At 44.1% G+C, this 17,544-nt stretch overlaps 3 protein-coding genes across 3 annotated transcripts in view; all 3 read left to right on the forward strand.

Annotated features, from left to right (window-relative positions):
* Positions 1 to 5,727, forward strand: part of LOC144892171 (uncharacterized) — a 55,664-nt gene extending 49,937 nt beyond the window's left edge. Inside the window, exon 3 of the mRNA XM_078777433.1 lies at positions 5,436 to 5,727. Coding sequence (XP_078633559.1) covers positions 5,436 to 5,727 — 292 coding nt within the window. The remainder of the gene's footprint in view (positions 1 to 5,435) is intronic.
* Positions 5,728 to 10,196: 4,469 nt separating this feature from the next.
* Positions 10,197 to 10,901, forward strand: LOC144892172 (uncharacterized). The gene has a single exon (XM_078777434.1). It carries the CDS (start codon positions 10,197 to 10,199, stop codon positions 10,899 to 10,901), a length of 705 nt encoding a protein of 234 aa, XP_078633560.1.
* Positions 10,902 to 11,185: 284 nt separating this feature from the next.
* The window catches only part of LOC144892173 (uncharacterized), a 59,842-nt gene continuing 53,483 nt past the window's right edge, over positions 11,186 to 17,544 (forward strand). The window contains exon 1 of the mRNA XM_078777435.1: positions 11,186 to 11,284. Within this exon, the coding sequence (XP_078633561.1) occupies positions 11,186 to 11,284 (99 nt within the window). The remainder of the gene's footprint in view (positions 11,285 to 17,544) is intronic.

Consider the following 17,544-nt stretch of genomic DNA (forward strand, 5'->3'; position numbering starts at 1 on the left):
TAACAAACTTGTGTGTAAATAACAAACAGGATGTTGTTTTGATAACTCACATTTCAATAGAGGGTGCATGTGCAATTGACGTCATCACATTTGCTGTCCGCCATCTTGGAGTACAAGCAAGGAAAATTACACGTGGACTGCATCATTGTAAGTGCATTTGATAAAATGGTGAATTTTTGGGCATTTCTTTTGTTGTGGTAATTGTACTGATAGGGAGGATCGGATGTCCTATCATAGACTGCGTACGGTGCAACAATACAAACATTTTGATGTGGTTTGACTTGTAGTTATGAGGGACGTTCGAGAGGGATTTGGAATGAGATTCTTACAGTAGTTAAAAGAAAAGGCAAGTGTGTGCGTGTGTGTGTGTGTGTGCGTGTGTGTGTGTGTGTGTGTGTGTGTGTGTGTGCATGTGTGTGTGTCTATGTCTGTCTGTGTGTGTATGTCTGTCTGTCTGTCTGTGTGTGTGTGTGGGTGCATGTATGTGTGTGTGGGTGCATGTATGTGTGTGTGGGTGCATGTATGTGTGTGTGTGTGTGTATGAGTGTATATGTGTATGCTTGTGTATGAGTGTGTGTGTATGTGTGTATTTGTTGCCATCTTTCACTGGGCTCTGAGAGAGAGTAATAAAAGCAAAGCACAACGGAGCTGGTGTCAATCCATTTACTCTAAAATGGCGGATCGTTGCAACAGCCCGAGCCACGTGATTAGCGGTGTCCAACCCCGTGATCGACCAGCCGACTGTTGTAATACGACACACAAGAAATGTTCCTTTTTGGTTGGACAAATGAACAAATACCGGTTCATTGGAAAACTATGTGTTGACGTCGTTCCCTTTAGAAATTTAATATACATTGTATATCTATTATATATCTATAATTCCACTAATCTCTGTGTGTATGTTTGTATGTTTGTCTGTGACCGCTGTTTCTCGACAACTACCGGTCCGATATACTTTAAACTTGCCAGGTATATTGCTGGGGACCCGAGGATGTGCCTTTTCAAGGTTTCATATTAATCGGAGAAGTAGTTACCGAGCTATGTCCAAAAAACGATTCAACCAATCAGAGAGCAGCGAGCTATCACGTGTGCCGAACGTGGCGAACAGACTCTGCCTCGGACGGCACATTTGAGAGCGTATTCATTTATTTCACGTTGGAAAACTATGTTGCCGTTAAACTATGTTTTAAAACTAATTAAAATTAATTTGCGATTCATTCGCTTTCCTGCGCGTTTGTGCACGCGATGGCGATTTCTTTACCAAACTCCGCAAGCCGTTCGCTTTGGACCAAACCATTTCATGTAAATAGAGGGGGGGGATTGTCACCGTACTCGCAAGCCGTTCGCTTTGGACCAAACCATTTCATGTAAATAGAGGGGGGGGGGGGGATATAATTTTAGATATATATATAGTACGGGCATGCCCTAATACATTTAAATTTAATATACTTTAGAATTTAATGAAAATGTAATATACATAATATACATTGTGGTTATATAGCTTGGATACAAACAAAAGTTCCTTTTTTATTAAGAACTAGCTGAAGTACCTGGTGTTGACCAGGAAATTCAATGAAACATGTATTTAAATATTTCCTGCATGACAATGACAAAACATATTGCTCGATCATTCCTGGGAAGAACCCAGGCAGGGTATAAGAACATACTCGCTCGAGGTCTGAACATGGAAGTGTTTATAACAAACCTGTGTAAAGCAATCTTTTTAAGAATAGGTGCATGTGAAACACTGACAATTAAATACGTGTTGCTGAAAAAAAATCACTCGATAGAACCTCAACATACGATCTTCACAAAACATATTACTCGATTGCTCCCAGGAAAAAATAAAAAAACACAGGCTGTGTATTAGCATAATACCCGACAGAGGCCTGAAGGCCAACTATGTCATAAAAAAGGTAATTCAATTTTACTTTTTATCCGAACAGCCCTTGACCTTCCTCTGGCTGAAAGAGGAGGCTGTGCAAAGTTTGGTTGCACTCGTTCCTGCAGGATCTGAATGCATAAACAAACACACAAACTTTCTTCTTTCTATATTAGATGTGTGAAGGTATTGTTTCCCGAAATGTGGTGTTAATTTACCATATAAATGAAACTGATATATTTACAAAACTCAATTATAGTCTAAAAATTATATTATTGGACAAAAACAATTAATATTCTTTTATTTCACCTTTCATCCTTTGAACGTCACTCTGAGCATTATATTTTCATTCTCTACTTCTATGTATATCCCATGACCTTTCACACTTGTCTCATGTTTCACTTATAAAACGTTATTGTAGGGATTGGTGAAGAACTAAAGTAAATTTAATAAACAATCTGATATGATGAAATAGCATTTATAAATAAACATGTTTTATAAAAATATAAAGTAATAAAGTTAAAGTACACGAATTGTTAACAACCATATACGTGTTGCTGAAATATGTATCTGTTTATTTTAATGAGGATTTTTTGAAATTTAATAAACAAATAAAGTAATTTTATAAGCAATACTGATTAGTTAAATATTCATTTCCTATTAGTTTAAATTATTTCACAAAAATAAGGAAAAAATGTGAATCACACTTTGTCATGAGAAGGGACAGGAACATATTTCAGCTGGTTGGTATGCAGAACCAAAGTAGTGAGTTTAGTGAGTTTATCAAACACTCCATGAGGGAGAGACTGGAGCTTGTTTGGCGCCAGATGCAGATATGTGAGACTGGTTAGTTTATCAAACACTCCATGAGGGAGAGACTGGAGCTTGTTTGCCCCCAGATGCAGTAATGTGAGACTGGTTAGTTTATCAAACACTCCATGAGGGAGAGACTGGAGCTTGTTTGTCTCCAGATTCAGATATGTGAGACTGGTTAGTTTATCAAACACTCCATGAGGGAGAGACTGGAGCTTGTTTGTCCCCAGATGCAGTAATGTGAGACTGGTTAGTTTATCGAACACTCCACGAGGGAGAGACTGGAGCTGGTTTTGGTGCAGATATAGCTTCTTTAGTTGATATATATCGATATATATATTGTTGTGGAAATGCCTTGGAGGGTTAATAATGCAGAATATCGTGTAAATGTATCCAGGATTAAATGCAATAACGTAAACGTGACTTAATTACTTATGATATTAGAAATGCATCACTTATGTAATGGTTAGAAATTGTCTCCCTCTCCCAGTGTCTGTGTCTAAAAATCTCAACCATTTTGACACGAATTTTAATGTTCTCACATTTGTAAATCTGTCTCTATGTTCTTTTGAAGTGTTCGATGGGCCATGAGCACCTGATGGGTGGGAAATTGAAACTTGGTGTTAACACCAACAGAGGCAACGGCAGCTCAAGGGTCACAGACGAGTTTGCCCCGTCCGTAGACTAGACCGTGGGCCAATGTTGAGTGAGAGGGGAGGGTCATGGCATGTCGTTGATTAAATATGGGCCCAAGGGGATAAAATGGTGTAGTGTGGACGGAAGCCAGAGGAGAAGCCGAATCAGCTTGGTGCGAACTGGTGTGCACTTGGTTCACTCGAACCATACTACAGCCATACCCTCTCCACTCCTTTCAAGGCCAGATCAATGGGACACAGCAGCACATTAACTGACAGAGCAGCCGGGACCGGATCTTGGCCATCCTGCAGTGGTGTCTCGCCAGACACCGCATGGTATTTCTCTCTCGTGATTCCCTCTGTCTCTCTATAAACCGATTTGGTGTCCCCAATCTGCAGAGCAGCACGAAATTTGGATGGGAGATCCAGCAGGGGGAAAAAGGTCTTCAAAGACAGTTGACCTCATCGTCAAATTGAGACGACTCCCTGGATTCAAACCAGGTAACTGAGACCACCGGAGGGCTACATTAATATGATTAAACATTCCATGATATACAACGTAGAACAGCTGATGACATGCAACAATCTACCACGTAAAAAACAATGTCTGTTTGTGTGTTTGTACTGATGTCTGCAAGGGGAGGTGTTAAAGGCCAATCGTTTAACATGAATGTGTGTTCACTACGGTCTTTTCTTCGCCGACGAAGTCTCTTACCTGGGAAATCCCCTCATTGCAGCTTTCTGAGTCAAAAGTCCAAAGCACTCCTCAAAACAGCCACACCCTCATCATCTGCATCAGCTTCCTGTCTCTCTCCTGCCCCATACCCAATCACTCATGGGCTGAACCACATAAGTCAAACTCAGTGGGGGAGGGGGAGGAAGAAGAAGCATCAGCGAGGAAAAGAGGTCGCAACCATAACGAGTCAAACCCAGGGGTGAGGTGGAGGGGGAAGGGGGGGGGGGGGAAGATGAGGGTGAGTGGTGAAGAAGAAGTCACAGACCGTAACACCCCCTCCCTCCCCCCCCCCCGCCCCACCCCTCTAAAAGAAGAAAATTTTACCCCAAGCAAAGTTTTCTTTTACAAAGGCAGGTACACAATTGTTAGTCTCAGCACAGCATAATGCAGTGCAGTAAACAAACAGCCACATCTCGTTGTGACATTTACAGGCAGCAGGGCTAATACACATGTGCATCACATAACCTTTAAGCAAGGCTATTTTGCTAACATAAGCAGCCTTACCTACCATGTCTATGCAATCTTCCATTCCCAGGATGGGATCCAAATCGGTGCGGGACTGCGGGTTACCGCATTCACCTCCCGATAGTCCATATATAATCTTGTGGAACCATCGGGTTTGGGTATGAGTACAATGGGCGAACTCCTGCTGCTCTGACTGGGTTTGAGGATGTCATGCTCTCGCATATATAGTACCTCTTCGTGAACCTTAGCTAACTTGTCAGGATTTAGACAATATGGGTGTTGCTTAATTGGTCGAGCATTCCCAACATCAACATCATGTGAAGCAAATGATGTGCACCCTGGCTCATTAGAAACAGGCATGGTTATAAGGGGAGCTGGTTTAATCGATGGCTGTGGCTTCCCTATCATTTGACAGGTATGACAGGTCTAACAGTGCGCCACGATGTCCTGATGCAATTTCGGCCAATAAAATTGCGCCATGATCCTAACCTGAATTTTCCTGATTCCCACATGTCCTGCCATAGGAATTTCATGGGCCAGCTGTAAAATTTCAGGATAATAAATGGGTGGTACCACTACTTGGTGCACAACAGACCTTGTCACATGACCAGCCTGCAGTACACCTGGCTTTATAACAACCAATGGGACTGCAGTTGTCCCAGCAATGATTATTATCTGAGCCTCTGGATTCACAAAACATACAAAATCAACAACAATAATATTTTAAAAACTACTACATCATCATTATCAAAATCAGAACAACTACAAAAGCCAAATAATCCCCAAATATAAAAACAAATAATCACTGAAAGTAAATAATTTAATATAATTACCGGATGTAATTCAGATATAATTTGGAGTTTGATTTTGATTTTACCAAACTTACAATCCTGTATCTGCAAAGCAACAAGCTCCAGTCTCTTCCTAGTGGAGTGTTTGATGAACTTACACAACTCGCATATCTGAATCTGCAACAAAACAAGCTTCAATCTCTCCCTAACCGAGTGTTTGATAAACTAACCAAACTAACAGCGCTGGTTCTGCGCAACAACCAGCTGAAGTCTTTACCCAGTGGAGTGTTTGATAAACTTACCAGACTAACACATCTAAATCTGCGCACCAACCAGCTGAAGTCTCTTCCTGTCCCTTCTCTTGTCAAAATCTGTACGAGCTCCATTGCTCTGATCAAGAGTTAACTTATTCCCAAACAGCTCCTACAAACTATCATGGAGTCTCATTATTCCAGAGGGATTATGCACATTATGTACAAGTTATTAAAAATATAAACATTAATGTAAAGCAATGTATGCAAAGTGTGCATGAAAGGAAACTCCCCCACCTCTCCCCACCCCCCCTGTGGTATTCATAGTTAAAAATAAACGGTTGATATGGAATTTCTTTCTTTTAATTTTCCACAATTCCTCTCAAAATAAACTCACAAAATCAACAACAATATTTGACAAACTACAACATTATTATTATTATCAAAATCAGAACAACTACAAAAGCCAAATAATCCCCAAATATATACTGAAACGCAAAAGACCCTTACCACCTTTGAAACCTTTAAATATCAACAATAACACTGCGTGTAGTAAATGTGTGAACTTATTTGTGGACAATAGTGTCCTTACTGTCAGACAAAACGGTCACGGATGGTCACTTGAACCTTCAATGGTCACTTCATAGCACAGCTGTTGAACAGCCGTTTTGACTGTCAGTGATTAGCCAAGGGGTATGGGATGATTTTAATGAGCTGCACGTGATGTCTTGATATTGGCTTTAAAAAGGCCAGTGCAAAATGGGCATTTCAATCAACATGCCACGATTGTCAAGGGATCAACGGCAGCGTGCCCTGGGCATGCTGCAAGGCGGACTGAGCTACCGTGAGGTGGCACGTCGCCTTGGCTGTTCACACCAGACAATATCGGCCCTGGTGGACAGAGACACCCTCCACAACTCTGCAGATGACAGACCTCGATCAGGGAGGCCAAGAGTCACCACTGCAAGGCAGGACAGGCAGATGGTCCGAAGTCACCTGCGGGATCGATTCCGTCCAGCATCCCACACTGCGGCAGAAACTCCGGGGCATGCAAACCCACGGATCTCCAATGATACTGCACGAAGACGACTGCATGACTATGGTCTGACTGCCAGAAGACCATACAGAGGCCCCGTGATGACGGCAGCCCATCGCCGCAACCGACAGAGATGGTGCCAGCAGCATCAGCGGTGGACCTTGGCGCAGTGGAACAAGGTCGCTTTCAGCGATGAGTCAAGGTTCTGTGTGGACAGTCCTAAATTGTAACAGTTCAGAATAAAACAAACCAACAATTGCTAATTGAAATATTGGCATTTTATTGATGACATGTCAAGTTTTTGACCAAGATACACCATTTCATCAGTTTGTTCTACAGTACAGAACAGCACAGGGTGCAATGTCAGTCCCCTTTCAATAGCGTGTGTGGCCACCATTGTTTTGGATACAGGCAGTGCATCGTCAGCGTATACTGCCTACCAGTCTTTGGATGGAATGCTGCTGGATTCTGTCCCACTCAGTCCTCAATGTCTGAAGCAGCTCTGCTCGTGTCCTGGCCCTGCCAACTACGCGTCTCCCAAGCTCATCCCACAGGTGCTCTATGGGATTCAGGTCGGGGGAGAGCGCAGGCCACTGCATGGTGTTGATGTTCTCGCCTTGGAGAAATGCAGTGGTAAAGCGAGCAGCATGGGGACGAGCGTCGTCATGCTGAAAGGTTCTCAGTTCTGGGTGGTCTAGCAGGAATGGCAGCAGATGAGGTCGCAGGATGTTATCCACATACCGCTGGGCATTAAGATTCCCATCCACAACCACCAGTGGCGTCCTGTACCGGCCTGATATGACGGCCCACACCATCACACTTGGGCCACCCCACCTGTTGGCTGGACGCACGCAACAATCGGCATATCGCTCGCCAGTTCTTCTCCAGACACACTCACGCCCATCAGGACTGTCCACACAGAACCTTGACTCATCGCTGAAAGCGACCTCGTTCCACTGCGCCAAGGTCCACCGCTGATGCTGCTGGCACCATCTCTGTCGGTTGCGGCGATGGGCAGCCGTCATCACGGGGCCTCTGTATGGTCTTCTGGCAGTCAGACCATAGTCATGCAGTCGTCTTCGTGCAGTATCATTGGAGATCCGTGGGTTTGCACGCCCCGGAGTTTCTGCCGCAGTGCGGGATGCTGGACGGAATCGATCCCGCAGGTGACTTCGGACCATCTGCCTGTCCTGCCTTGCAGTGGTGACTCTTGGCCTCCCTGATCGAGGTCTGTCATCTGCAGAGTTGTGGAGGGTGTCTCTGTCCACCAGGGCCGATATCGTCTGGTGTGAACAGCCAAGGCGACGTGCCACCTAACGGTAGCTCAGTCCGCCTTGCAGCATGCCCAGGGCACGCTGCCGTTGATCCCTTGACAATCGTGGCATGTTGATTGAAATGCCGATTTTGCACTGGCCTTTTTAAAGCCAATATCAAGACATCACGTGCAGATCATTAAAATCATCCCATACCCCTTGGCTAATCACTGACAGTCAAAACGGCTGTTCAACAGCTGTGCTATGAAGTGACCATTGAAGGTTCAAGTGACCATCTGTGACCGTTTTGTCTGACAGTGAGGACACTATTGTCCACAAATAAGTTCACACATTTACTACACGCAGTGTTATTGTTGATATTTAAAGGTTTCAAAGGTGGTAAGTTTCTTTTGCGTTTCAGTATATAAACAAATAATCAAAACAACAACAACAACAAGCATTTTAAGGCCATTTTCCCTGCTAGAGCGGGGGTTAGCCTTGCGGTCCCCATGACAATCTTCTCCATCTTGCCCTATTTTCTGCATCTCTCCTTGTTAACCCCCTTGCCCGCATTTCTTCTTCCACCATCTTCAGCCAAGTCTTTCTCGGTCTTCCCCGTCCTCTACTTCCTTCTACATTCATTTCCATCACTCTTCTCAACCAGTCACTTTCATCCTTCCTCAACACATGACCAAACCATCTCAACCTGTTCCTCTTCACAGCATCAATCACAGGCTCTATTCCCATCATCTTACGCAATTCATCATTTGTCTTCCTCTCTCTCAACGATACTCCACACATCCACCGAACCATTTGCATTTCCACCCTTTCCAGCCTTCGTTGCTGCTCTACGTTCATTACCCATGTCTCGCTCCCATAAATCATAACACTTCTCACTCGTGCAGCATACACCTTTCCCTTCAGCTTCAACGACACTACCCTCCTCGTCAGCATGCCAGTCAGTTCCCGAAACTTCTTCCATGCACACCTCACTCCAGCAACCGTTGCCGAGTCTGATCCACCTTCTCCATTTAGCATGTCTCCTAGGTAACAAAATGTTTTCACACCTTCCAGCTTCACGCCGTCTCCAACATCCAACTCAACATTTCCTCCATCTGCAGCTCCCTCTTTGCACACCGAACACTTGAATGTAGCTGCCACACTGGTTAATGACCCTCTCAAACTACTACATTTTTGATGAACCCACTCAGCGCACATTGTACATTGAATGGAATTCACTCCGACACCCTTCCTGCACACAGCACACGGCCACTTCACAGTTCTTTCCACCTGACCACATGCTTTACCACTTGCCATCACCTTCGATTTTCCGATATTCACCTTCAGACCTTTTGTCTCCATATATTACTTCCACTTGTTCATCTTCTCCTTCAGTCCATCCATACTTTCTGCAATCAACACCAGATCATCTGCATACAACAACTCCCACAGTAAACCCTCCTTTACGTTCAGAGCCAGCACATCCATCACAGCTACAAATAGTAGTGGACTTAGTACCGACCCCTGATGCACTCCCACCTTCACCTCAAACTCACCACTGTTCCCGTCCTTCGTCCTTACAGCTGTGCGCGCTCTTTTATTCATTGCCGTCCGTGGCGAATCTGCATATGGCGATCCGCAAGTTTCACGTTTAGAAAGTAGAAACCATCACGGCATGTCCTCATTCACTTGGACTCGATATCTCTTTTTTCATTCCAAACAACATAACTCCAATCACAAATTAAATAGCATTAATATAAAAAATAAACTTTTAACAACATTCGTGACATAAACAAATGTATAAATCCTGATGTGAAGTTCCGTACGGGTGGGTGAATACAATTACGAATTCAAAATCGTAATTGTTTTCACTCAATTCCAATCATCAATTGATACTTTAACAAAATACTGTTTTAAATGACGGTTGTGTTTGGATATTATCAAACCCGCACATTGCCGTCATCTGTCCACTTCCACATTCGCGGCAGGTTCATAATTCTCATCAAAATCTAAGCAGTATTTGAAGAATTTCAAAAAAAGCCACATCACTTCATATCGGTAAATATTTTTCCATCGTGTTTGGAAAAACTGGAAAATTGGAAAATTGGAAAACAATACAGCCTATTTTACTCCAGGGTGTCCCAGGATTACCCCCCCAAAATATCGTTGCGATCGGTTCAGCCGTTTTTGCGGTACCTGGGATCAGACGGACAGATAGATATTTGGTGAATTATAGCAAGATTATCAAAATCCTTGAAAACTACAAAAGCCAAATAATCTCCAAATATAAAAACAAATAATCACTGAGAGTAAATAATTTAATGTCATTACCGGATGTACTTCAGATATATTTTGCTGTTAAATTTTGAGGTTACCAAACTAACAATCCTGGATCTGGACCAAAACCAGCTTCCGTCTCTTCCTAGTGGAGTGTTTCATAAACTAACACAACTCACACGTCTGGATCTGGACCAAAACCAGCTTCCGTCTCTTCCTAGTGGAGTGTTTGATAAACTAACACAAGTCACACGTCTGGATCTGGAGCAAAACCAGCTGAAGTCTCTTCCTAGTGGAGTGTTTGATAAACTAACACAACTCACACATCTGGAACTGGAGCAAAACCAGCTGAAGTCTCTTCCTAGTGGAGTGTTTGATAAACTAACACAAGTCACACGTCTGGATCTGGACTATAACCAGCTGAAGTCTCTTCCTCGTGGAGTGTTTGATAAACTAACACAACTCACACGTCTGGATCTGGAGCAAAACCAGCTGAAGTCTCTTCCTAGTGGAGTGTTTGATAAACTAACACAACTCACACGTCTGGATCTGGACCGAAACCAGCTGAAGTCTCTTCCTCGTGGAGTGTTTGATAAACTAACACAACTCACTAAACTGTGGCTGTACCAAAACCAGCTGGGCTGTTCCTGTCCCTTGTCTTGTCAAAATCTGTACGAGCTCCATTGCTCTGATCAAGAGTTAACTTATTCCCAAACAGCTCCTACAAATTATCAGGGAATCGCATTATTCCCATGGGATTAGGCCAGATTAAGAAAAAAGAGTTGGTGATCGTCCCCGCCCGACCCTACGAAACACACCCGACCCGAAACTTTTTTTATTTTTTATTTTGAAAAAATCATTAAAAAACGATCTTTTCACAGTCAAATTTGGCGCCGTTCTGCACCGCCTGCGCAGTGCGTGCTGCGCAGTGCATGCTGCGCAGAGCGTCGCAAGTGCCTCGGGCAACTTCACCCATTTTACGTTAGCCATTCATGGCGGCTATTGTGTGAGATTTTTCCCGCTGAAATCTATTGATTCGTGCTGCTATGGACACCATTCTCTACAGCTGTGGAAGTGTGTTCACGGAGATCGACAACAATGGTGATGACGATCCTGAACAGGATACCAGACTCGCTGATCTTTATGTTCGTGCCAATCTGAACTGTGCTTCCCCTATATAACTAGCGTACGACTCTGCTGGCTTTGAAATGCTCTGCATCCACTGTGGTACTGAGGAGAATTTGGTCGAAAAGGCAGGGCAATACCCTCATTGTAACATTTGTACTGCAAAGCCAGTACCAAAGCGTGGCAGAAATCTTGTTCAACATGCTCGATAGTTTCAAGGTGCCAAGGGCATGGTGTTTATCTGTTTTTCCGATGTCATGGTGGATATGCATGTACAGGTGTCTTGCCCTTTCACTACCAAGCTCAGCTAGGACGTTCAACATCTATCTATAATTCCAGTAATCTCTGTGTGTATGTTTGTATGTATGTATGTATGTATGTATGTATGTATGTATGTATGTATGTATGTTTGTCTGTGACCGCTGTTTCTCGACAACTACCGGTCCGATATACTTTAAACTTGCCAGGTATATTGCTGGGGACCCGAGGATGTGCCTTTTCAAGGTTTCATATTAATCGGAGAAGTAGTTACCGAGCTATGTCCAAAAAACGATTCAACCAATCAGAGAGCAGCGAGCTATCACGTGTGCCGAACGTGGCGAACAGACTCTGCCTCGGACGGCACATTTGAGAGCGTATTCATTTATTTCCCGTCGGCAAACTATGTTGGCGCTATGTTGGCGTTAAACTATGTTTTAAAACTAATTAAAACTAATTTGCGATTCTTTCGCTTTGCGATGCGATTTGCGATTGCGTTAAACTCGCTCGGGCGTTAAACTATGTTTTAAAACTAATTAAAACTAATTTGCGATTTATTCGCTTTCCTGCGCGTTTGTGCACGCGATGGCGATTTCTTTACCAAACTCCGCAAGCCGTTAGCTTTGGACCAAACCATTTCATGTAAATAGAGGGGGGGGGGGGGATTGTCACCGTACTCGCAAACCGTTCGCTTTGGACCAAACCATTTCATGTAAATAGAGGGGGGGGGGGGATTGTCACCGTACTCGCAAGCCGTTCGCTTTGGACCAAACCATTTCATGTAAATAGAGGGGGGGGGGGGGGATTGTCACCGTACTCGCAAGCCGTTCGCTTTGGACCAAACCATTGCATGTAAATAGAGGGGGGGGATATACTTTTAGATATATATATAGTACGGGCATGCCCTAGTCATCCAAAATCACACAAACACTGTGTTTCATAGAGATTTGGGCAATGTCTGTAAATCTGTGAGATGAATGAAGAAATTAAATCATTTTGAGGAGAAAGGAGTCTTTATTTCATATTTTTCCATGTCAACAAAACTCAATGGAAAGTAGAAAAAAAAAAAAAAAAAAAAAAAAAAAACCTCCCTCCCTACCCGAACTTTTGAGAAAAAAGGACGATCACCAACTCTTTTTTTAAATCTGGCCTTATGCACATTATGTACAAGTTATTTAAAGTACAAACATTAATGCAAAGCAATGTATGCAAAGTGTGTATGAAAGGAAGTCGTAACCCCCCTGTTGTATTTATGATTGAAAATAAAAGAGTCGGTCGATATGGAATTTCTTTATTTTAATTTTACACAATTCCTCTCAAAATGAACTCACAAAATCAACAAAAATGATATTTGAAAAACTACATTATTATTACTGGTGAGGTACCCGTGCTATGCACGAGTGAGAGGCCAGAAGCAAACAGACAATGCAGAAACGGCGAATGCTAAAGCATGAAACCAAGAAATTCCACAATCCTGTTTTTTTTTTTTGGTTTTTTTTTTGTATACAAGATCGAGGCTCGTGAAAGAGCTAACATTAATCGCACAAAAAGACAAACCGACACACAAAACACAAAAAACAAGGGGAGCGGCAGACAAGATGGGGAGAGAGGGGGAAGGACACAAACACAACATTTGAGAGCAGGGACATCGGGAGGACTTGGGGGGAGGTGGGAGACGAATAAAACATATGAACACTGCAAGGACTCTGGGGTGAATTACCGGGGGTAGAAAAGATCAAGGTTTTCGATGGGGGAAGATAAGAGATGGTGGTGAACAGCTGTTTTAAAGACCCGGAGGGAGGAGTGGGATTGAAGAGAGTGTGGGAGTTTGTTCCATAGGCAGGAGAAAAGAGGAATGAAAGAGTGAAGGTGAGCAGAGAGCCTAGACTTTGGCAGTTTAACCATAAGAGGGTTGCAGGCAGATCTTGTGCGACCTGAAGGAATATTGGGGGGACAGAGCACAGAGAGAGCTGGGGGAGCAAGGCCGGAGAGGAGTCGGTAGAAGACAGAAAGACCACCAACCTGCCTGCGGTGAGTGAGTGAAAGGCCCTCGGAGTTGAATACATCGCAGGAGATTCCAATGATTCTGAAAGCTTTGGCCTCAACAGCGTGAAGCCGAGCAAGGTGTGAGGCAGGAGCACCAGCCCAGAGGGGGGAACAGTATTTTATTGAGCTGCGGATGAAAGCCTTGTAAGTGGTGAGGAGCTCAGGTGTGCCAAGGAAGGACTTCGCACAACGGAGGATGCCCAGTCGGCGACTGGCTTTGGAGGCCAGCTTTGAAATGTGGTTTTCCCAAGAAAGATCATGGCAGATAGTGAGACCCAAAAGCTTGAGCGACAGAACTTCTTGGAGAGGATTGTTGAGAAAGTAGATGGGAGGGTTGTCCAGTCTGTCCTTTCGGAGAGACATTGTAAGAGTGTGAGATTTGTCAGGATTGAAAGACATGTTCCACTTGTTTGACCAGTCTGTGATTTTGTCCAGGTCTGCAGAGAGTGAGGAGGCTGCAGACTGCCGATCTGAGGGATGAGGAATGGAGCGGCAGGTAGTGGAGTCATCAGCAAAGAGATAGAGAGGATTTTCCAGAGAGTCGGAGAGGTCATTGATGAAGACCAGAAATAGCACAGGGCCCAGAACACTACCTTGGGGAACTCCAGCCAGAACAGGAAGGGAAGATGAGAGAAATCCATTCAGGGCCACACGTTGCCTATGACCAGAGAGGAAATCCGCAAGCCATGAGTGGAGATTTCCCTGAATACCATAGGAGGTGAGTTTGGTGAGCAGAGCTGGGTGCCAGACCGTATCGAAGGCTGATGCCATCTGGTCCAGTTGCAGAATCAGAGTCGAGGTTTGATAAAAACTTCTCCACCCTGTCAGGAGAGAAGGACACAGAGTCCAGGAGCAGTTGGGTTCGACTGGGAAAGGTGGGAACAGAGAGAGATGGGTTTGGGACACAAGATTTTGAGGCAAACACAGAGTTGAGGCATTCGGCTTTGTCATGTGCGGTGTCAACTGTGTAGTCATTTGAGGTAAGGGAGGGGATGGAGGGGGAGCAAACACCAGAAACGGATTTGACCAGACGCCACCAGGATTTGGAGGAAGGAGACAGGTTTGAGAGTTCAATCTTGAGTGTGGAGAGATAGTGCTTCCTGGCACTCCTGAGGGTAGAAACACACTTGTTTTGAGCTTGGTGGAAGGAACTGAGATTGCCTTCAGTTGGATTTGCCTTCCAAGACGCAAAGGCAAGTTGTTTCAGGGCAACTGCCTCACCACAAGATTCAGTGTACCATGGACGGGAGGAAGGGTAAGACAACTGAAGACGAGGTGGGATAAATCTGTGCATGAGAGAGAGCAGTTTGCTTTGGAAGAATTCCCAGGAAGAATTGATGTCAGAGGCATTAGAGATGCGAGACCAGTCCAGTTGATTGATGGCTGCTTGCAGACCGTGCCAGTTGGCCTGAGTGAAATGCCAGACTCGTCGGCGCTGAGGAGGCTCTCTGAGAATGGCCAGTGAGATGTCCACTTTAACAAGCACATGATCAGAAGAACCGATTGGAGCAGAAGAAGAGCAGCAGACATTTGCAGGGAAGTTAGTCATAACCAAGTCCAGAAGAGAAGATACTCCATTGACTGAGATCCGGGTCGGGAAATTGACAGATTGTGTCAGTCCCAATTAGTCGCAGAAGTCCTTTGCTGAGGTGCCATGGCTGTTGAGAGATGAACCCACACCCAGCCAGTTGGCATGATGACAGTTGAAGTCGCCACATATGAGGAAGAGAGAGTTTGGATGAGTTGATAGAAGTTGGTCCATGTTGTCCGACAGAGAAATGTAAATGGAGTCATCACTGTTTGGAGGACGGTACAGAACACATATGAACAAAAGGTGGGAAGCCATAGCCAGAGGTACTCCTGTGGGTGGGATGGAGAGAGGGCAGTGCAGAAAGAGTGAGGAAGAGAGTTTTTGATAAAGATAGCCACCCCACCACCAGGACGAGGATCAGGTCTATCGTACCGGAGGAGGGAGTAACCAGGAAGAGATATTAAGGAATCAGAGACATCTTGAAGGAGGAAAGTTTCTGTTAAGCAGATCAAGTCTGGATTTTCAGAAGCAACCTGAATGGAGAGATCAATCAGGTTTGAGCGAAGGCCCCGGATGTTTGAGGTCCATACCGTTAGTGAGGAGAGAGGGGGAGCATCGGGTGCAGGACAGGGGAGGGGAGGGGTAGGGTCAGATGAAGGGTGAGAGGGGGATGTAGGAAGAGCAGTTGATAGTGTGTCAGAGATCACAGAAGAGTTACAAGAAAGGGAAGGATGAGGAGGACGAAAGGTTTGATGGTGATGGAATGAGGCACAGTGAGAGTTTGTTTGAGGAGGGGCAGAGGAAAGTAGAAGGTTGGGGGAGGTGGAGGTATAACATAGGAGGGAGAGGAAGTGGGGAGGAGGCAGCTTTGAGAAGGAGGTGGGAGGAGGGAGAATTTGGGAGGGATGGTTTGGGGGGGAGATTTGAAGGGGAGGGGCAAGGGGGGAGTTTAGAAAGTGGATGATTAATGAAAGATGAACATATATAACAAATTGGGTTTGTTGTGATTTTCAAGTTAGCGATTCGTTTAAGAACGATGGAGGAGGGATGGAATGAATGAGAATTTAGAGCATGGAGTGATTTGGAATCATAAGAGATTGAATATTTTTTTGAAATGGAATGAGTTGAAGAGGAAATTGAAAGGAGCCTTTTAAATAAGAAGAAAAACAGCCTGTTGGAATAAACCACTGAATAAAACACTGAAGGGGATAGTTGAAACATATTTAAACAGAACTGTGAAGAACAATCTTATATTCACAAAAATACCAATGGGGAGAGGAAGCCTAGAGCGACGACCACGAGTCACTTGAACAGGGCAAAAGGTGGAAGGCAAGGGGAAAATGGGGGTGGGGCGAGACAGCGCACGTGGGCAGAGGCAAAAGCACACGAGGAGAAAGGGAAATAAAAGTTTTTTTGGTTTGTTTTTTGTTTGTTTTTTGGGGGGGGGGGGTGTGGGGGTTACAACGTTAGACAAATAGTAGATGTTTGGTGAAGCTTGGTGGAGAAGGGGAAATCAAAAAAGCTAGCAAAACAGCGAAGGAAGGAACAACCTTTGACGGGGGAAGCCTGAGGCTGCAAGGCCTTGCTCGTGACGCGGCAAACAAACGATTAATTTATGAAAGATAAACACCGAGAAACTTCCAAGGGGGACACTATAAGTTCACACACCGAACGATAAATACAGTTTCGACAAAATACAATTGTGAACAGACTTAACTTTGAAAAACGTGGAGACCGTGTGGCCCGCCGAAAACCCCTGCCACCGTCTCCAAGATCTCGCGAGATCTCTCAAAGATCTCTGTAGCACCTTTAGTCACACATCAGACATGGACAGTAAGTTTGTGAAGGACTTCCATGAAAAACGTACCCGTTCACAAACAAACGGGTGCGTTCACGTATAGAAACATTGATCGTGGGTCCGTGGAGAATCTGCATTTGGCGATCCGCGAATTTCATGTTTAGAAAGTAGAAACCATCACGGCATGTCCTCATTCACTTGAACTCAATATCTCTTTTTTCATTCCAAACAACATAACTCCAATCACAAATTAAATAACATTAAAAAATTTTTAAAAAACTTTTAACAACATTCGTGACAAACAAATGTTGAAATTCTGATGTGATGTTCCGTACGGGTGGGTGAATACAATTACGAATTCAAAATCGTAATTGTATTCACTCAATTCCAATCATCAATTGATACTTTAACAAGATACTGTTTTAAATGACGGTTGTATTTGGATATTATCAAACCCGCACATTGCCGTCATCTGTCCACTTCCACATTCGCGGCAGGTTCATAATTCTCCTCAAAATCTAAGCAGTATTTGTATAATTTCAATAAAAGCCACATCACTGTTCATATCGGTAAATATTGTTGCGGTTTTGTGGTTCTATAATAAAGGTTAATTTCCCCTCCTAGGTAGTTACACTACAACATGTAGC

The sequence above is a fragment of the Myxine glutinosa genome, chromosome 5, assembly GCF_964187855.1.
Source record: "Myxine glutinosa chromosome 5, kmMyxGlut1.1, whole genome shotgun sequence".
NCBI lineage: Eukaryota > Metazoa > Chordata > Myxini > Myxiniformes > Myxinidae > Myxine > Myxine glutinosa.

Excerpts from the sequence above, each read along its gene's own strand:
- LOC144892172 (XM_078777434.1), top strand. The coding sequence starts at position 10,197 with ATGTACTTCAGATATATTTTGCTGTTAAATTTTGAGGTTACCAAACTA.